The 21,344-nt window shown below is 39.4% G+C and overlaps 1 protein-coding gene across 4 annotated transcripts in view; it reads left to right on the top strand.

The window, feature by feature from the left end:
- The window catches only part of COL12A1 (collagen type XII alpha 1 chain), a 115,470-nt gene extending 95,685 nt beyond the window's left edge, over nt 1-19,785 (top strand). For 3 of the 4 annotated variants that reach the window (XM_082633346.1, XM_082633345.1, XM_082633348.1), the window contains 13 exons: nt 193-279; nt 1,796-1,849; nt 2,881-2,976; nt 4,079-4,132; nt 4,498-4,551; nt 8,949-9,002; nt 10,326-10,397; nt 13,575-13,610; nt 13,720-13,786; nt 14,897-15,085; nt 16,038-16,106; nt 17,094-17,264; nt 19,483-19,785. In XM_082633346.1, the coding sequence (XP_082489472.1) occupies nt 193-279; nt 1,796-1,849; nt 2,881-2,976; nt 4,079-4,132; nt 4,498-4,551; nt 8,949-9,002; nt 10,326-10,397; nt 13,575-13,610; nt 13,720-13,786; nt 14,897-15,085; nt 16,038-16,106; nt 17,094-17,264; nt 19,483-19,658 (1,179 nt within the window). In that variant the 3' untranslated portion in view covers nt 19,659-19,785. Of the gene's footprint in view, nt 1-192; nt 280-1,795; nt 1,850-2,880; nt 2,977-4,078; nt 4,133-4,497; nt 4,552-8,948; nt 9,003-10,325; nt 10,398-13,574; nt 13,611-13,719; nt 13,787-14,896; nt 15,086-16,037; nt 16,107-17,093; nt 17,265-18,307; nt 18,725-19,482 lie in introns of those variants that run through there. The other variant, XM_082633347.1, reaches the window with a different exon arrangement.
- The last annotated feature ends 1,559 nt before the right edge of the window (nt 19,786-21,344 follow it).

Below are 21,344 nucleotides of genomic sequence, written 5' to 3'. Positions count from 1 at the left end.
CCTAAAGCAGAACATAAAATAAAGACGGGATCAAAGCAAGATTCCACATAAGACTGTTTGTAATCATAGCTAAAGATTATTTCTTCAAGCTGGGAAATAGATTCCCTTGTGTATATAAGATTAGTGGGCATGGGAGATGGGAAGCTGTTTTTACCATCAATTCATAGATAAATATTCTTTTCAAAATTTCAGAGAGATGAAGCAAAATGCCCCAGTCTTCCAAATGCTTGCACATGTACGCAGGACAGCATTGGAGCTCCAGGACCACCAGGCCCTGCGGTAAGGAAGCAAATAGTTTCTCTAGTTTTTCCTGTCAAATCTGGGGCATGATCACCCTTTGGCCGGTGTGTCATGCATAAGAAGCTTCCAGCCACTGGTGTGTTCTAGAACAGAACAAGCTGCATTGCACAGCATTTTTGTAGCATGTTTTGAGATCTGAAGCGGAATAAATCAAGAAGAAAATTTGAACTCATTTGAACACATTTCTGTAGCCACACAACAATGAATGATATCGGCTAGCATTCAAGAGCTTTTCTCTTAAAGATATGAATTTGGGTTTCTCTCTGTAATCACTTGATTTTGAAAATTCCTTTGTTTTCTGACACTTCTCGTACATATGTTATGGAGCCATGGTTGAGAGGCTGGCCCAACAGCAACTTGTTTAGAACCTAGGATATGTGTGTGTTATTAGCAAACATATCATAGAATAACATAGAGGCTAAGTTACATATGTGATGATATCATAAAGTCTGGGTGAAAGTGTTGGTGTTAGGAATAACTTGAGTGAGAAGACTGACCAGGTCTATTCACGGGTGGAGGGGAGACCAAGAAAATGCCATGCAAAACACTGAAGACTACACTGATATGTACATTAATCAATGTGGACTCCCCGATTTAGTCAATCTAACATCTGACTTGGGCTGGTTTTTCAGAATGGAAGTGATATCTTTAAGCTCTATTGAACTCTTTTAAGAAAATGGTTAATTAACATATGAACAGTTCAGAGAGCCTCAGAACACCAGATTTTACTATACTATGGGTCATGGCAAATAATGTAAATTGATTTTAAGTTAATTACAAACTAGCTCCTCATATATGGAATCAAAATGTCTCTGGAATTACCAGTGGTCCTGATGATTTTGTAAACATATTTTTGTGATGTGGGTTTTCCTAAAGCAAAACATAAAATAAAGATATTAAAAAGCAAAGCAAGATTCAACATAAGACTATTTACCTGATTTATATTTGTAATCATAAAATTATATGCTGGATGTGACTCAGATGTTCTTGAGAAGTAGGGATTTTTTTCCCTCTAATTGTATGATAACATTGTTGGATATCACTATCATGTTTATTTTGTCTTTGTTCAGTGGTCTCTGAATTCCTCTTACTAAACTACATGTTCTGAGATTTTGAGAGATTCTTCTTTTTGCATATTATTTTCCCTGAAGAATGCATTCATATAATTCCAAAACAGATTTTTCTCTTTAAAAATACTTAACTATAGTATTTAAGTAATGCTTTTTTCCCAGTAAACCTCAAATTTTCAAATAAACTTCAAAATTTGCTAACAATTAAGAAAAGTTCAGAATGTAAAACTGAGTTCCTTAGAATGTACAAAGTTTCGAACTTCTCTTTCCCCACACATTTGTAGGATATAAAGTATTTACTTCCATATTTTATAAATAACTGTATTGTCTGGAGAATGCACTGCTTCTTGAAGCAATTTTTATATATCAACTTCTTCCTACTTTCCTGTGTTCACTCTAAGATGTCCTCTTACTATGTTTTTTAGGGAGGACCTGGTTCTAAAGGTCCCAGAGGTGAAAGAGGTATCAGTGGGGCAATTGTAAGTATATTTTAGAGTGTATTTTTATTTTCACCTGTATGTTAAAGTCTGGTTATTCAAATTTCCACTAACGGGGTATGTGACCTTGAGCAAGTTGATTCAAGTTTAGTGTGCCTTAGGCAATATAATTATCTCTGTCTTATCTCTGGGTGTCAAAATGATGGATTAGGTTAGCCAGATGAATGTACCGGGCATCTTACTGATGTAGGAATCGCACATGGGAAATCTGCAGAAGCACCTAAGGGCTCTGCTGTCACATGGGGAAGCAGAGGGGGTGACCTGGCCATCAGTTGGAAGACCCCACAGGGAGCAGAGTCCTGCTGGGGACGGTTCACCTGTCTCAGAGAAATAGCTGAGCAGCCACATGTGTGTTCATGGCAGGTCACCAGCCCCTTCTACCGGTTCCATACTGGTGTCCATAGGACAACTGAAGCTTCTTAGGGGAATATATTATGAAGATGATGTGTGGTTTTTTGTTACACTATCACTAATGATAAGCTAACCCAGTTAGGAAAGTGAGGCTGGGGTGCTGACCCAGGTCTGTCTGACTCCAAGTTTGTGCCTTTTTCACCGAGACACACTGCAAAGATGTTCCAGGTTAGAGTGAACCTATCTGCTCTTTCCTTGCTTGATTTATACATATGTTAGTCCCGGAAATAAGCCCAAGTCTAAGAGAAATCAGGACGAGCTTAAAAGAAATCAAATCCAGTGAATTTTGAGCTTTGATCTCTGAATGAATCTAGGACTATAAATATATGAATATATTATATTCAATGTATTTTACTTCTTTTAGAAACCTACTTTTAATAGGAATTTTGGAAATATAAGTGCTCTTGTGAATTTATTGTACCTTCCAGTTGTTCTTTTAATGAGTAGCAAAGGGAAGAAAGGAATGGCATTAAGTGTTTTTATAGATGGATAGATTTGTAAAATGTTTGCAAAGATTATATGATCGGTGTCTTAGAGTTATGTAGACAGGCACTGGAAGGGCATTCCATGACTCTGTGCTTGTTTCTCTCCTGTGTATTTAGGGTCCCCCTGGTCCTCGTGGAGATACAGGTCCTCCTGGCCCCCAGGGTCCTCCAGGCCCCCAGGGACCCAACGGCCTCTCTATTCCAGGAGAACAAGTAAGCACAAAGGCTTTCTGTATGAAATGAGGATGGTGGATTAACGTTGAGTTTACCTGGAACATTTTTTTTTTTTTTGTGGTATGTGGGCCTCTCACTGTTGTGGCCTCTCCCGTTGCGGAGCACAGGCTCCGGACGCGCAGGCTCAGCGGCCATGGCTCACGGGCCCAGCTGCTCTGCAGCATGTGGGATCTTTCCGCATCGGGGCACGAACCCGCGTCCCCTGCATCGGCAGGCGGACTCTCAATCACTGAGCCACCAGGGAAGCCCTAAAAAATTTTTAATAAAATGTTTACCTTTTGTTCCAAATGCTAATCTGAACTTATAAAGAGGTGTTTTATCTTTAAAGGCTCATATTTTATTTAACTACTTTTTTCTATACTTTAAAACATACAGTAAATGAATAAGAATACAGATAATTTCATAGTTTTAAGTTTAGTTCTAAACTCCTTTTTAAAGATGCCATAATAGAAGACACATACACTTTTTTGGCATTTAGAGGAAAAACAATCTGTATCAGATATCACTAGAAATGAAACATTTGAAGGACTAGGACTTTTTCACTCAGAAGGGTTGAATGCATCTACTTTTAGCTTCTTATGTCCGAAAGGGAGTTTTAGGGGCTTTTACCTTTTCTTATTATTACTACTAAATGAAGTTTATCAGCTTTAATTAATTCAGATTTGCCTGTGTAACAGGTGTCTTCTAGCATGTAGTTATAAAGACCAAAATTATGTTACAATGTTTCACTGAATATCTATTAAAATTAGCACCAAATTAAATATATTAAATAAAAAACAGTTTTCCCTTCAACTTTTATTTCTATGAAAATCCCTATGTTAAATTAGGTTCTTTCAAAAGAGACATATTATCCCATGATTATATAAAATTATCCCATAACATGCTAAGTGGAAATTATAACAGCATTTGTAGTTTAAAAAGTGAACATCAGTCCCCAAAATGATTTATTCACCTCCCTTTACAAATATGCTTCACTGGATTTATGAAGTGACAGAGATTTCAGGAATGGCTCACGTCTTTCCTTTTCACTTAATTTCTGTAAAACACCTGAGACCTGTTTTCCCACTGCTTTTTGCTCCAGGGTCGCCAGGGCATGAAGGGTGATGCTGGAGAGCCGGGACTTCCAGGCCGGACGGTGAGTTGTTCTTCATGCTGTCTTTTCTTTTCTGGTCAAGTGTTATTTGCATAGTTGCCCTTGTAGTGCCTCAAAAGGTGAACCAAGGTTAAGCAGCAAAGCAGAAGCCTGGCCGTGTGCTGTACATCCTTTCCATTCCATTGCCTGGTCTTAGTCTTCAAGCTTGTGCTGTTCAGTCAGGTCTGGGCTTGATGCCTGAGCGAGCATCTTCCTCTTGGGCTGGCACTGGGCTTGCTTCTGAGTGTCTGTTTCCTTTCAGAGCCCCCTGCATTTTTTTCCCCAAACGTCTTAGAGAATAACACAAATTCCTTTTCTCACACAAGAAGTTAATTACAGTGTTTCACTTGTTTTTTCCTTTTGTGTAGGGAACCCCAGGATTACCTGGCCCACCAGGACCAATGGGCCCTCCAGGAGATAGAGTAAGTTTTCTTGGGCAGGTTGTAATGATGTTGGAAATGATATCACATTGTTGCCTATTAATTAAGAACACCCCATAATTCAATTTGTATGGCTGGAAATGCAGAGTTCACACATCTCATGGGAGGCAGAAAAACTAATATCAGTGGACCAACCGATACCAGGTCAATCTCAAGTTCTATGAAACAAAATGGTGAGACTTCAAATGAGTTGTCAGAATTTTAATTTTGGAAAAATTTTTTATTTTCTCATATTTGGAAAAACAAGTCCCTAAAAGGAATTTTGGTTCATTGGAAAGGGATTCAAGAATCCTAGCAAATTGCTTTGAATCCTAAAATTAAAATCTTTGTTATGAGGCATCTTTTACGTAACTCTAAGAATAATAGTCTTGATTTCCGTAGCACTTTCTATTGCAGTCAGGGACATCTTTTTTACACCTTTAGAACTCAGATACCCCCTGTAGGCCTCTGTGATGGAAAGCCGACTGGAATTTAGTAGGGATTTTGCTCATTTGTGGCAGATTTCAGTTTTGCTCTTGACTTATGATGAAATCAGTGCAGGAGACCCAATTTTTTCTAGGACAAGTAAATGAGAAGCACAGTGAACATGGCTTCTGTGCTCTAATCCAATGTTATAGAAAATTTGCTTTCATAGGAGACGACGAATGCTTTAATAAAATATTTTAGAGTTGCTCAGAACCAAGGCACTGATGACTTTTCAGCATCCTCTGGTTCAGACAACAGTCTGAGAGTTGTCTGGATTCTGACTAATCAAGTTAAAACATAGGACTAACAGCAGGGTCTCAGAGGGCCAGGGCTATAATAGCTGTCACTAAAGGCATTGATTTGTTACCCTTAACACCCCCAAGACATCATTGGGCAGGAGAGTTGGGTCAGTCAGATGGAGCAAAGATGTGATGTGCCCAGATAATACCAAATTTGGATGATTTGCCAGTGAAAGTTATTTGCTCCAATGCCTACTCTTGAGTTTATGAGAGAGTGAGGTCAAAGAGAAAACTGTATTCTCTGGGAGTCTGGGACCCAGTGGTACTTATATATACTTATTCTTCTGACTCTTTTGAGACTGGCACTTTAGTTTTTTGGAATTCTTATTTTACAATAAAGGACAATAGTGAGATTGCAAAGGTGACAAGTCAGTCTATTCAGTTAAGTCAACAAAACCAAAAATACCGCAATCAGGAAGTAATGATGCATATTGAATATAGTTCAATATCCTGTGATAAACCATAATGGGAAAGAATATGAAAAAGAATATATATATATATATATATGTGTGTGTGTGTGTGTGTGTGTGTGTGTATGTATAACTGAGTCACTGTGCTATACAGCAGAAATTAAACATAATGTTGTAAATCAACGATAGTCCAATAAAAAAAAAATGATGGGCCGCCTCTCTTGCTGCCGCTGCTACTGAAGCCCTGTTGGGCCCATCACACTCATGCAGTGCAGGCTTTGTGCAGACTCGCTGGGTGGCCAGTGCCATCCCATCAACACGTTCCTCCTGAACTGGCAGTCAGGCAGCCACTGCTGCCATCGCTGTGTCCCTGAAAATTGAGAGAGTGGAAAGGACTGCGTTCTTCTAGCTCTAACCTGTGAATCCAGTCCTGGTGAGGCCACCCAGGACTCTCGTGTTGAGGCTGAGGAAAATGTTCAGGAAATCATTTGTCTTTTTCCATCACAGTCTTGTACACTGACCTACCACTTAGTTTCCTACTGCTAGTGCTGAGAGTAGAAGTCATAGCTGAGGGAACATAAACAGTTTTGGAAAGTTAGACTTTGGGTGCAGCCACCTCCACTGAAAAATAAAAGAAAGAAAGAAAGTTGAACCCTGTGGTAGAAGAGAAGAGAAGACAGCTCAGGAGAGCAAGCCCAAGGACCATGGTGAGGAAGACGTGTTACCAAGGTGGAGGTGGTAGGAACAGCAGGCATGGGTTGCCTTCAGCACAGATGATTTTCAAATGAGGCACAGCTCTGGGGACTGTCAGAAAGTAGCAAGAGAGTCACAGGTGCAGGCATGACATGCAGTGTATCTGTGAAAGCAGCCATAGGTCCTCTCAGCCACCCTCCCATGGAGGGAAGCAGCAATAACTGCTACAGTTTTGAAAATGGAGAATAAAAAAAATTACAGTACAAAGTGCTACAGATGGCTCAGTGGTAGCCCTTCTGAGGCCATCAGAATAAAATCCGCTTCACCCCAACTTAGATATGTATTTCTTCTAAAAGAAGATGGTTGGTTACAACAAAGTGTCCATCCATGGATGAATGGATTAAAAAATGTGAGATATATATATATGTATATAATGGAATATTACTCCGTCTTAAAGAAGAGGGAAATCCTGTCATTTGCAATGAACTTGGAGGACATGCCAGCTGAAATAAACCAAGCACAGAAAGATAAATACTACATGATCTCACTTAATGTATGGAATCCTTAAAAAGTTGAGCTCATGGAAACAGAGTACAGTGGTGGTTGCCAGGGGCAGGGGAAGAGGGAGAAATGGGGAGATATTAGACAAAGGATACAAAGTTTCATGGAGATCAGACATATATACACTATTGATACTATGTATAAAATAGAAAACTAATGAGAACCTACTGTATAGCACAGGGAACTCTACTCAGTACTCTGCAGTGACCTAAATGGGAAGGAAATCCAAAAATGAGGGGATATATGTATGTGTATAGCAGATACATTTTGCTGTACGGTAGAAACTAACACAACATTGTAAAGCAACTACACCCCAATAAAAATTTTTTAAAAAAGGATACAAAGTTTCAGTTATGCAAGATAAGTTCTGGAGATCTAATGTACAGTGTGATGACTATAGTTAATACCATATTGTGTATTTGAAATTTGCTAATAGAGTACATCTTAAATATTCTCCTACATAAGAAAATGAGAACTATGTGAGGTGATACATGTGTTAATTATCTTGATTGTGGTAATCATTTCACAATGTATACATATATCAAAACACCACATGTACACCATAATTACATACAACTTTTATTTGTCAATTATACCCCAATAAGGCTAGAAAAAAAAAAAGAGAAAATGGTTGATCAGGAAGTTCTTAGGATGACTGAAGGAGGATTATTCAGAGATACGATACTTACCTAAAAAAAGTGGAAAAAAAAGTGTATCTTCTACAGCAGCTGGAGGAAATTTAGATGGTAGAAATGTCATTTGAACTGTCCAAGCAATCCTCCGAGCATTTCTGCTTCTTAAGTGGCTCTCAGAAGCAGTGTTGATGTTACATGAAATGAACTGGTAGTCTGTTTTTTGTTAAGCAGACCTAGATCTTCCAGAAAACAGTCTGAAATGTTTATAAGTTTCTGAAAAAAAATTTTTTTTTGCAGGGGGTGGAATATTTCTAACACAATTTTAAAGAAATAATTTAAACTTCCTCTTTTGTAAAATCAATGGGAGTGTGGATACTTAATGGAGGTATTGATCCAAATATTCTTGATTTGTGCTAGAATCCAAATATATGCATAAAATTAACATTTATTCTCAAAGGAGACAAAAATCTCCTTTGACAGAGGAATGCAGCAACACAAAAAAACGACCTGACTCAGAAATCCTTGGCTGAATTTCAGAGGTCTGTACTTGGGATGAATGCTAACTGGGCAGCGAGTGACTCATTCCAGGCAGAGGTCACTTGGCACCATGCAAGCTGCGCAGAGATGCCCGGTGCTTCTGTACAGATCTCTTCTCCCAGTGCAACCCTGACTGGGTCTGGCCTTTCTGTGAGATGAGGAGAGACGGACCGATAAAAAAATTGAGTGAGGATTGAGGATTTCCTTTCTTTTGAGTGGAGGAGTTAAGATAGTTTTGCCTCTTTCTTGGAGGAGAGGAGAGAAATCCCTGAGGAGTGAAGCATCAGTGGCCCTGCCCTGGCTGTCTGGTGTTGCTTAGGAAACAAGGAAGGGAGTTTTCTAACCAGGTGGTTGGCCCCTCCTGCATCTTCTGTGATGTAACACCCCCTTCATCTTACTTTGATCCTTCCTGGGCCAGTTAGTCGACATTGACTTTTTGGTAGAAAGGGCTAGTCTTCCTTTAGACTTCTTTACACTCTTATAAAAGTAAAAGTGAGTATCTTCATAAAAGGAATCTGCTTTCTTCGGAGAAGACTGGATTGATTCTTAAAATGATTTTATTTATAACTATATAAGTGACTAAGTATAGAAATGAATTATTCAATAAAAAGCATAACTTAAATGGAAAACATTTTTTGGCATATTTGTCTTTATATTGAAAGGTTACCTGCAGTTGGGTTAAATCCCTCACCTGTCACTCTTATCAACCTATCTAGTGTCTTTCCATTTTACTTGGTCATTATTTTACTAATCTATAATTAATTTCATTTTTACAATAGGGTTTTACTGGAAAAGATGGAGCAATGGGACCTAGGGGCCCCCCTGGGCCACCGGTAAGAATGGAATAGGTGACACTCTTATCTCCCCAGCCTAAACCCCTAGCCCCACTTGCTAGGGAAGAGCCTGGTAACCTGACCTTTGAGGCATGTTCCATCTGTGCTGGGGGGCACACAGTCGAGGGAGCTACTTGTTTTTATTCTCCTAAATCAAAATGGGCTAGAGAAAACAGAGGTGTTAAAATAGAGAGTCTTTCTGTTTAATCAAGTTATAGTTGAAAAACAACAACAACAAAAATATCCCTAACCAACCAGTTCCTTCCATGCCCACATTAAGTGGTAGGTTTTATGATCTTACTGGTTACTTCCTGTTCTAGAATTTTAAGAGTCTGTAGCCTATGATATTTGAATTTTAAGGATGTTAATTACTGAACAGCTTTAAGTCATTCAGAGGAAGTAAGTTTTATCCGAGTAGGTTTTCTATTTAAGAACTTTGGGGAAAATACTGAAGCCAATGATTTTGAAAGAAGCATCTGTATACCTGCATCCAGGTGAGATCACAGTTACATTGTTTGAGGTGATGGATGCTCTTCATGGCTTCTGGCTGTATATGAAGACAGGAGAGCATATGTTAAAATAATTTTATTATTTATGTTTAATATATATGTTCTCAAGTAGAGTTGAAAATGTATAATAAACTTTGATTTAAAGTATTTACTCCAGAGATTAAAATTTACATAATTGATGAATAAAGGATTGTTTTACAAAAATCTGATGATTCTATTTTAAGGATACTTTAGCTTTAGACATAATGTATTGACTAGCGATATTATAAATATTTTACTAAAAATGTTGCTAAAATGTCTTAAAGCTGTGCTAGAAGGAACGGGGAGAAATTCTTATGGTTTTGATGGGATAGAGGGTGCTGATATGTTAGAAGAGGAGGCACCCTTTATTTGAATGCACCAAAGAAAAAGTGAGTTTCTAGGCTGAGATACAACTCCCAAGAGATAAGGGGAAACTCCACCATGTGATGCCCAGTTACCTTCTCAATATTTTCCCCAGCCAGAGTTCACTCCTGTCTTTTGATGAGTTTTCTGGTTTGGTAATAGAAACAAACTAATAGGAATTGCTTTCTGCAAATACACTTAGCAGCCAATTTACTAGGATCACAGTCTGTGAATAGTGAAGCTGATTAAATATAGTCCATAAAGACTGAATGGGAATTTTCAAGATGTTTTTCCTCCATGTTATCTTAAAATTTGATTTTGCTCTTCCTTAGTATGTGATTATGTGCTAAAAGCTTTTAGAACCAGCCATGCTCTGTTAGTTTACTTTAGATGACATTCTTCTTTGACGGTAAGCTTCCCTGTGTTGTAGGGAAGCCCAGGCTCTCCAGGAGTCACAGGACCGAGTGGGAAACCAGGAAAACCCGGAGACCACGGCAGACCAGTAAGTGGACGGCTTGCATGCCTAGTCATTCCACTGTGGCCATGAATGAGGAGACTGCAAGGCTGTGGCATATTTATGTTATCTCTGCTGTAATGTGTGTGAAGCATTTGCTGAAGCTATGCTAAATCCATGGATTTCACTTGGTACTAGTTCTAAAAATTTTCTCTCTAAGTTATAACACTCTGGGATGAAAACTGTGGTCATAGGGTTTCTTTAAAAGGAGAATGGGATTATCAGCCAAGACACATATTTCTGCACTGAATAAACACTCAGAGCTGGGTCAGCAAAATCATCCTTTTTATTTAGGAGCGGTATGCAGCTTAAGATAGAAAAATACATGACGGTGCGTGGCGCCTCCGTGGGTGCTCTTTAGAAGTTAACCCTTTGTCACTATCTTGTAGCCACACTGCTGGCTCTTTGCTCTTGCGCTGAGGTTGCTAGAGCATTAGTCCCAGAATTAAAAGGATTTATCTCACCCACCATTATACTTTTGTATACTGCCCTGCTCCAATTTACATGCAGTTTAATTTTCTTTTCATCAGATGTTTTGATTAAAATAATAGTTGAGATGGTATAAGGCATATCTTCTGTTTTCAAATCAGTATCTCCAAAACTGAATTCATAGCTTCTAAAATATCCAGAAGTATCTGTAATGACTGTTGGGCTCCATATTCTTTGTTACAAGCTCTTCCTTCTTTGTATGTATGAGGAATGAATTTAGTTTAAGCAGTTTTTTTTTGTCTGAATAGAATTCTGAAATATAAAAATGTATCTCAAAGATCAACAAGTCCAATTACTAGTAATGACACATCTATCAGGGATGTTCTCTGAACAGAACTTCTCTCTTCTGAAGTATTGTCCAAAGTTATATAAACCCAAGCTTAAAATTTTTTTTAATGTCAAACTAACTTAGAATCTTTATGTGATATGGCCTGCCTTCTATGTTTACATAAAATTAAGCAAGCAGCATAAAGATGAAAGGACTCCTGGTGTACTTCTTACTCTGTGTGTACTCTAGCATATGACTTTATTACTTTCTTTTCCTCAATGAATCATGACAGAAACTTCACAAGAGCACTAAAAAGTACATGGAACTTGTTAACCCTTTCAGAATTCTATTTCATTTTACTATGACTGAAAGAGAGTCTAACGTAAGAACATCACTGATGTAATTGATGGCCGAAGTTAGAAACCTGAAAGAAACTTCTACTTCCTTTACTTGAAATGAGAGCTCTAGATACTGACAATAAAGATGAGTTCTAAATCATATATCCTAGAACAATCTCAGAGTGGGAGTAAACGAAAAAATAACACATGGGAACAAAGTAGCAGTAAATGTAACAAATAATTTCCTGAAATTTACAAAAGGCTCCAAACGAAATAATGTTTCCTTAAGAGTCCAGTACTTTTAGCAAAGGGCAGTCAAACTCCAGTTTTTCTTATGACTATAATTTGGTACAATTTATTTGGACCTTATCTACCCCCTTTCCCCCTTTATCTTCCTCATCCTTCTAAGGTAGCAAATAACCTCTCCTTTTCTTCTCTCTTCTCTCTTACCTTTAGTTTCTAAAACCAAAACTAGCAGATGGGAGTATAAAGGTCTTAGGAGAGACCTTAGCCAAGTCACTGTTAGCTTATGTCATTAGCTCTTGGAACCAGTGGTGTCTTCTTGCTAACGTGTAACACCTGATGTTGTGTAGTGGATGTTTCCAGGAGCTGCTGATGGAATATTTTTATTCATTTACTCAACACCCATTTGTTTGGTGCCTAAATGTGCTTGTCGGTGTTCTAAGATCTGGGGATATAAACGTACACAAGTCAAAGTCCTTGCCCTCATGGAGATTCTAGTGGAGGATATAGACCCCAAAATGTAAATAAACAATATGGTTTCTGGTGATGATGAGTGATAACAAAGCAAAGAAACACAGAGTAAGGGATTAGGGGGTAATTGTGGTAGCGGAAGGGGGCTATTTCAGATACAGCAGTCAGGGAGTCTGTCTGAGGAGGTGGAATGAAGCAAGGGAGCAGGCGGTGGGAACAGCATTCCAGGCAGTGGGGACAGCATGAACAAAGGCCGAGGGAGGATGAAGGTGGCACGTGGAAGGAAGAGCAGAGAGGCCCGGGCACCGGAAGGAAAGGGAGTGAGGGGAGAGGGATGAAAGATGAGGCCAGCTGGCTGGGCGCAGTGAGCATGCGGACCACCCAGCCCACGGTGAGGATCTCTTATCTTATTCTTAGTGTGATGGGAAGCCCTTGGAGCCAAAGAGTGACGTGGGCCAATTTTCTTTTTAAAAATATCAGTCTGGCTTCTCTGTGGAGAACAGACTCAAAAGGGGCCAAATGGGATGCAGGAGGAGCAGTTAGGAGGATATTGGAGCCGTTCAGGCAAGAGTCTTGGAGACCGTAAGAGGCAGTTTGGTTTGGGATGTTATCTGATCATCAGATTTGTCAATGGTTTGGGCGTTCTTTTCAGCTGGCAACCTGCAGATATATTGAAAGACAAAAACTTCTTGCACTAGAAGGAAGACTTTTTCCAAGATCCTCTCATGGCCAGTGAGAGGGCTGACAGAACAGGGACGAATGTTCTGTGGTTGTGTTTGGATGTGGGAACCACCATTTGGATCGAGCCCCTTAATAAGGGAGTCACGTGGTTCCTTTCAGGCCCAGTGCACAAAAAATCACTGGAAGAAGTTACAGATATATATTTAGTTAGGGAATTGACAGAAAGCTCTTACTAGAACAGGTTCTTATGGGTTCTAACTAAACCAAGATTAACCTCATGCACAACCTAAAATAACCACCTGAGCTCCCCAGCCATGGTGATGTAAAGGAAAGTAGAATGGTAGCAAGGGCAATTTTACATGTGTTTCAGTTCCAGACCTATATTGTGAATGGCACCATAAAATGTACGCACAGTACATAACTTCTAAATTGGTGATCATAAAATTCACATCTCAGCACTATATTGGAGGACACGTGCTTCTGAGAGAGGGAGAGAGAGAGACAGGGAGACGGATTAGATTCCTTTCGACAGACAAGCAAAATGCGAGTAACATGGATGCAAATGTGATGTGTCATTTTGCTAATTTGTTAGAAAGCAGACCTCATCCTGTCCATTCATGAGTCATTTTAGACCATGTCTGTCAGTTTCTAATATCTGAAATTCCTATATTTCAGGGTCCATCGGGATTGAAAGGAGAGAAAGGTGATAGAGTATGTATTTCTTAAAATTTGACTTACAAATTTATACCGTGTGTTAAACATTGAACTCTGAAACTATGGAAATAACATGCTGATCCTACTTATTGATTTAATTAACTAGGGAGACATTGCTTCCCAGAACATGATGCGAGCAGTTGCAAGACAAGTCTGTGAACAACTGATAAGTGGTAAAATTTCTTTTCCTTCTAATGTATGAGTGTGTGTGTTGTTTTTAGTTAATTGCAGGAAAATGCAGTTTGTGTCATAGATATATGTTTCTATTTCATTTTCATGAACTCTTATTTTTGTACAGTGTCAGTCTTGTATCCTGTTAGATAAAGCCAATGATATTTTAATGACTATCATTAAGGTAAAACAATAAACCAAGGTAAAATAATAGCTTGTTATCCTTACAGTCAGTCTGATACAAAATTGTATTTTAAAAGGGCCTTTCAGTTTCAGTATTAGGGTTTTTAGTGATCTTCACTCATTGTACACTGAAGCAGCAAACATTGGCTCTTTTAAGTTATGACTTTTGAGTTTTTCTGGACTCTAAGGAAGGAGGACCACTGAGATTAATTTGATCCTACAAAGTCCCTGTTGATGGGGAACTTTTTCTTGCCTCGTTATTTTCCACAGACTCTTTCTCCTTATTCCATGAGACCTATTAAGCGATAAGGCTCAGTGCTCGCAAACTGAGTGTGGCCTCCAAATCAGGGCCCCCCTTTTTGGAAATCTTAGTCCAGGTGTCTCCCAGTGTGGTCCTGAGGATCACCTGCGTTAGACTCACCTATGCTGCATGTGAGAAATGATACTCCTGGGCCACGCCCTAAACCTGGTGACTCGCTGTCTTTGGGGATGAGGCCCAGAAATTTGTAGCGTTCAATGTATCCCACAGGTGATTCCAGTTTACACTAAAGCCTCATTATCACTGCCATAGGCACACACGCGAAAATGCTATAATTTATTAATTTAAAAAAGGTTCTCTTTCGAGTGGCATCATTGGGTAAACCTCGGGGCTTTATATCAGAGCCCTGTTAAACTTTCACAACTCCTTTATGTTTATAGTAATGCTGATGGCTTACTGGTCAGTATTTTGTGGAGATGGTTGTTTATCAGGGATCATTTTGTCCAGGATGACTGGAGTGTTTTATTTCAGTTTTAGGTTTCCAATTAGAATGTTTGCTGGAGGGTGCAGGACAGAGATGGATTTCGCCAGACACTAAGAGAAAACCATTTCATCCTCTCATCCCTCCCTTAGTGGGTTTCTTACTAATAAGTCTTATTTATTTTTTTAGGTCAGATGAGCAGATTCAATCAGATGCTGAATCAGATTCCAAACGACTACCACTCTAGTCGCAACCAACCAGGCCCGCCGGGTCCTCCAGGGCCCCCTGGCAGCGCGGGAGCCAGAGGAGAACCAGGACCTGGGGGGCGGCCAGGCTTCCCGGGCACACCAGGGATGCAGGGACCCCCAGGTGAACGAGGTAGGCATTCCTGACTGCTGCATAGGGATAAAGGAAGGAATCTGCAAGTGTAGGAGTTGGGTCCGGTTGAAAAGCATGTAGAAGACTGGACTTAGCAAACTACACTGGTCTTGTTTGGACAGCCCCAGAAGAGCCATGCATCCATGAACCTGTCTTTCTTTTTAGGCAGCGGCAGGCTGTAGAGATCCCTGTCTTAGAAAACAGGAAAATTTTGTCATGAGAGCTCAGTAAAGACAATGCTATTTTCTGATTGCTGTTGTCGTTAATGGGAAAAACTGTATCCTGGCAAACTGAATCAGGCATAAAATCTTATTAATTGTTTTGACTGGCAAGAGCTGGGCAGCAACTGAATGCAAGCAGCCCTAAGATTTTAGATCTAAATTCTTCTGGTTCCTTTATTCAGGGCCTGGAGACAGGTCTTATGTGTTTCTTTGGCTTTAATTTCATGGTAGATAAGTGTAACTGAAGGAAAAGAAGAAAAACAGGATTATCTGATTCCAGATGTTTCAGGATGCTGGGTACTCACTTTTGTCAAAGTGATGGCTAACATTCTGCGGAAAACTTAGATATGTCTGTAATTCTGATTATTTAGATGTGGTACTGATAGGGCTACTAAAGATAAGATACCTTTAAGACGTCTTCAGTGAGTTGTAACTATTTATTCAAGATTTCTGTTCTTAATTACTGCTTCTAAAATAATACATTAGATGTGTTTGTTTTCTTCAAGTAATTTTCCCCCTGACTTGTAGCCAGATTTGTTTCTTGGCCATGAATCTGGAATTACACAAATGTCTAGAAAGATTTGGCTTAAAGCGTGGACTTCTGTGAAAAATTGGGTTCTGCTTTCACTAAGGGAAATGAATTACTTGAATCAAGTACCATCAGTTCCGATGAAGACTACATATTTCCGGATAAGTTTCCCTCTGTGTTTTCCCATTTTGTGCTTGCTTAGGTTTGCCAGGAGAGAAAGGCGAAAGGGGTATTGGATCTCCAGGACCTCGAGGGCTGCCTGGCCCCTCAGGTAGGTTTGCTAGTACATCAAACAAGTGAAAATACCATTACTGAGAGAGCATACGACCCCACGAGACGCACAAACTCATCCTGTTAGCTTCAGGCATACTGACCGTCACGGAATATATTTTAGCAAGAAGTCCCACTTGTATAACCTCCTCATTTTTATGTTCTCTTGTTCAAAAATGTTTCAGTGCGTTCTATTTAAGCATTTACTCTAACTTTAATATATGAGGGTTTGAGTTTTAGTGACACAGAGGGTTGCTGGTTTCTTTTTATGGGATTCCTATTTGTTTTGTTTGGCCTCATAGCCTTTAAGGATGGTGTCATTTCCTGTTCCTTCTGGTATTCTTTAAGATGTCGCTAGTAGACTGAGGAAATATACTCTCATCAGAAATCCTGACACGTTGCAAGATTTCATTCACAGTTTCTTTATTGATGTTTTGGAAGGAAATAATAGTTGTTCTGTGCATTTTGTTTACTGGATTGAAAATGAATTTTTTTCTTTGTTAAAAGGTCCGTGAGACCCTTGCAACCATGGTCAGTCCTGGAGGTTAAATCTTTACATTTATGTTAACCATGAGTAAGTGTCACTTGATCCAGAAATAACACTGCTTCACATAGTCTGGAGGCGTGGAGCAGGCAACCCGACTGTCTGCCTTGGCTACCACAGCCATTTCCTGCAGCGAGTCTTATCTCTAAGACAGTGGGAGCAAACCAGAGAACTCACTGATATCTTTAGTTTGGCTCAATTCTTGCTAAGTCAGTTTTCTTTGAATAAAATCATTAACATAGTTGGATTTTTGGCATTAATTCTTGAATCACTGGTAAGAAAGTTCTACACTGGGTCATACTGGTGATTTCTTAAGGAAATATTTTCTTACCATACACTAGTGAATTGTCTAGTCTTGAAGTAGTGGAGGTGCCAAAGTATTGTTGACTGCCTCAGGAGATGTGTTTGACAAGAGGGGAAATATTTCTTTTAAACCCATAATAGGTCCACAAGGAGAATCCAGAACAGGTCCACCAGGGTCCACAGGTTCAAGAGGTCCTCCAGGTCCCCCTGGTCGTCCTGGAAACTCAGGTATCCGAGGCCCCCCAGGTCCTCCTGGATACTGTGACTCTTCCCAGTGTGCCAGCATCCCATACAATGGACAAGGCTATCCAGGTATGTTGTTGCCATTATAGGGGCCCAAATTCACCTGAATTAAAAAACCTTAATGGAAATGAAGGTCCCTAGGATGGAGGGAAAGTTGAGTTGAGGATTTCTTGAAGACACCAACTCTTTCAGTTGTATGCTTTGTTATTCTCTCTCAAAAGAATTACTGTTAATTTTATAACATTATTTCACATTATAACATTATTTCACAAATTTATTTCACATAAATTTCATTTAATTATTTTCTCCTCCTTTCTATACTTCTGCACTTACCAAATCACATCATAAACCTCTCTTTATGTCTCTTGGGAGTTCAAAGAATGTTACCAATTGACTGTTTTTTTTTTTTTAACCCTAAAGGCTGGGAAGAGGGATTTGTTGAATACAAGAATATATCTAAAAAATTGTTTTGAGACTCTAATGTGTAGGCAGACTATTTGACAACATGGTGCAGACAACTGAAAATATTTCACTATTTCACATTGTCCATGGAATTAATATTTATAAACTCTGGGACTTAATGTTTTTAGAGTCAGTCATGAAATTCTAGTACTTGACAATTACAGGAGGCAGAAGTCTCTTAAGCCTGATTTTGGGGACTGTGGGGATAAAGGCGATATGCTGATCTGAAAATAAATATATTAATGCTGTGGGCAGCGGTCAGTGGTGACCTTTTCATCAGCACACCCTCAAGCATCTTGCAAGTTTTAAAAATGATACTGCTGTTTGATATGGTTGGCTACTAGCAAGTAGTGCATGAGTAGTTGAATATCTAAATATCTATATATCTATATATTTATGTGCATACTTACGTATGACCAAAAGTAATCACGAATCGTAAATTTCTCAAGCAACCCATTCGCAAAATTACAATTTTACTCTTTATAAAAGAAATTTAAATTACCTCTGCCTTCTGGTATGTGTGAATAACTTGAAATATATGGATATATACATATATACTTTAACCATTACATACTTAGATGAATGTGTATAGATGTTTTTTTTGCATAGTAATTCAACTTTTAAAAACTATCATCTTTGACCTGTTTCAGGTTCCGGCTAACAAATTTTCTAAGTCGCCAGTGCTGCTTACAGTTTGAATACATGAAAATCCTGTTTCTGAGATGTTTGCGCACGTGCTTATTAGGAAATGCGTCTGTATGGAAATCTCACCACAGATATGGTTAATGAACTGGGTCATAATGGAGGGTGGAGACTCTTTATACTAACTTGAATGAGACAAAAGCAGTGGTGTTAGTTTATAAGCCTGATGCATTTCAGTAATAATGTAGAAAAATATTATTAAAAAAAAAAGTTCAAACACACAGCTCATGAGGAGCCTCAGCTTTGAAAGAGGCGCATAATAAAACTACTAACCGCAGAGATGATGCCATTTTGAGAAAAACAATTAACCTGGTTAAAGAGAAATACCTTATGTAAATAATAAACTAATTATGGCTTGTAAATGATTTGTATGTGATCCTGTCCACTAAAATCACTTAACAGTCCTGTACAATCAGCTTCTGCCTGCTGCTTGCTCTCTGCCGGAATAACACCAAGTAGAATCTCCTCATCTCTCGCTTGTTAGCGATGTGTCTGATTCAGGGCATGTGTCTTACTATGATTACCTTTTGTACATGTACTTTCATTTGGATTTTGTAATCGCAATTTTCAAACCAAAGTTTTAGAGTCACTTCTCTTCCTGTTTCGCTGTAGTCACTGGTGGTCCTCACCCACCAGCTGTAACTCAGGCCGTGGGAGAGACAGCCACAGAAAATGTCATGTACTGTATGTTACCTGGTGATAGTTGATTTTCACCTCCAGAGCTCAGTTTCTAGGAGCCAATGTAACTTCCCCTCACCTCCTCATCTTTCCAAATGGTTCTTTGAATTGAGGAGTGTGAAGTCATGAACAGTTACTTGGGGATTTGCAAATACCCTACCTAGGTTGGTTGACAGTTCTCCTTGGCCCAGTCTCTGGCCCTTCCCAGGTATTTGTGCAATGATTGTACTTACTGATGGATCTTTGAAGGTTAAAAACAAGTGCCATTTCATTATTGATCACCAAATTCTCTCTGCAAATGGAAGCAATCAGAACATTGTAATTTATCTGTTTATAGTTATGAGATTAAGACTGGAGTGCCATCCCCTCGGGTGATGATTTAGCTTTTGCTGTGTGTGTGTGTGCCTTCCAAATCATGCCATAACTGTAATGTTGAATCGGACAGAGCCCTACGTGCCCGAGGGCGGGGCCTACCTGCCTGAGCGCGAGCCCTTCATCGTGCCGGTGGAGCCCGAGCGGACGGCGGACGAGTACGAGGACTATGGCGCCGACGAGCCCGCCGAGGAGCGTCCTCCGCATGCGCGCTGGCGGCGCGCCCTGCTCCGCGGCCCCCGGCAGTGAACCTGACACCGCGCGCGCGCGCAGCTCGGCCAGGCTGGGGGGAGGTGTTGGGATTCTCATTTACAGGTCAGATGGAGCAGTGCACGTGTTATCTGTCACGTTTCCTCCGGCGTTGCTTCATCCGAGAGCACCCTTTCTGGCTGCAGAGAACCTTGTTCCTGCAGGAAGCCTAGCTCGCGGCACGCAGTCTGTAGAAGTCTTTCTCTTTGCCCTTGAAGTGCTTGCAAAATACTTTGTTCCCAAAAGCTGCAGGGAGAGAACGCGCCTTGTGCCTTTAGGTAGCACAGCGGGAAGCCTCAGTGAAACTCTTAGGTTAAGCAGTTAAGTCCTGGACCCCAGAACGACTGTGTATTTCGAGAGGGCAGTTTATCTTTTCCAACGCTTATTTGCAGTTCAATGACATCCCGATCCAAGCAGTTCCCCTCCTAAAACCAAAAAAGAGGGAAAAGTCAACTCTGTTGCAACTACTTATCGTCCGCTTCTATCTTCTGTTATACATTAGGGCATAGTATGCTCTCATACATCTCCTTTAACAACCACAAACCTTAAGCCATGTAGCTGAAATTATTGTATCAACTGGATACAGTTCCATATTGCCTTAAACCTCCTTGTTTTAGACACGCTAACATTTATACCAAATTGCAGATTATTCTGCAGAGATGGAATTGCATGTTTGTGTTGTACATTTAGTATGAACTTTTTTTTCCCCAGAACATAATGTTTCTTAGTTATCAAAAGCAGTTGGAAAATGTTTGCAAGACTATGAACATAGAATTGCTGCTTTTATATTTTAACTGCAGATTGTGAATTTCACTGCCTTATATTATTTATTTCTGAAACAAAAGAGGCATTTTTCAATAAAACTACTGAAAATTTGACATGGTATGTTTTTTCTTTAATGGCCTTTTGGACTGTCCAGGCGGTTGTTAAAACAAACAAGTGCATTTCCTTGGATACGGTTACAAATCTTGCTAATACTATTAAATTATGCTAAATAACTTTAGATTTTTAATGATGTGGTGAAGTCATAGAAGGAGAGTCGTGAGAGAGCCTTAAAAAGCTCAGCAGATTCCAAAGGCTTTATTAGGAATGTAGAGGAAGTGTGGGTTGGTGGAAAAACAACTAAGTATCCTAGGAGACCCCAAACAACCAAACAACCTTTAACAAGCCACAAGATTTCGTATGCATTCAGTCACTTTCCTATACCATACTTTTTACCCAATAGCATGTTTAACTGCAAAAAGGATAATCCTTAATGGAAATGTTTACATTTAGTGATACCTTCTTTTTTTTTATTTTTATGAATGCAATAACATCATTTTAAATATCAAAGAAAACAATGTAAACGTTTGTTTGAAAGAACTGACATCAGTTGAAGAGAGAAGTACTGAAAGAACATTTTCCACAGAGCAAAACATCTTGAGTTAAATGCTTCCTGGAGACCACGATCAAAAGGACTAGATAATAAATGTATTGTGATCAAGAGGTTTCAAGCAGATTGCCGAATTCATAGCATTCATCTGTAATTTCTGTAATTTCAACTAACAGTGGTTTAAACAAGCAGAAATTTATTTTTCATGTTTACGAAGTCAAAGCCCCGGCCCCTTCTGTTTTTCTGCTCTGCTTTTTGTGGCTTCTGTGGCCAAGTTACACTTCTAGACCAAGACGGTTAGTAGACCTCTAGTT

Source organism: Mesoplodon mirus (assembly GCF_964341445.2).
Source record: "Mesoplodon mirus genome assembly, chromosome: 10".
Lineage (NCBI taxonomy): Eukaryota > Metazoa > Chordata > Mammalia > Artiodactyla > Ziphiidae > Mesoplodon > Mesoplodon mirus.
The sequence above is the reverse complement of the archived record's forward strand: the minus strand, read 5'-3'. Positions and strand labels throughout refer to the sequence as shown.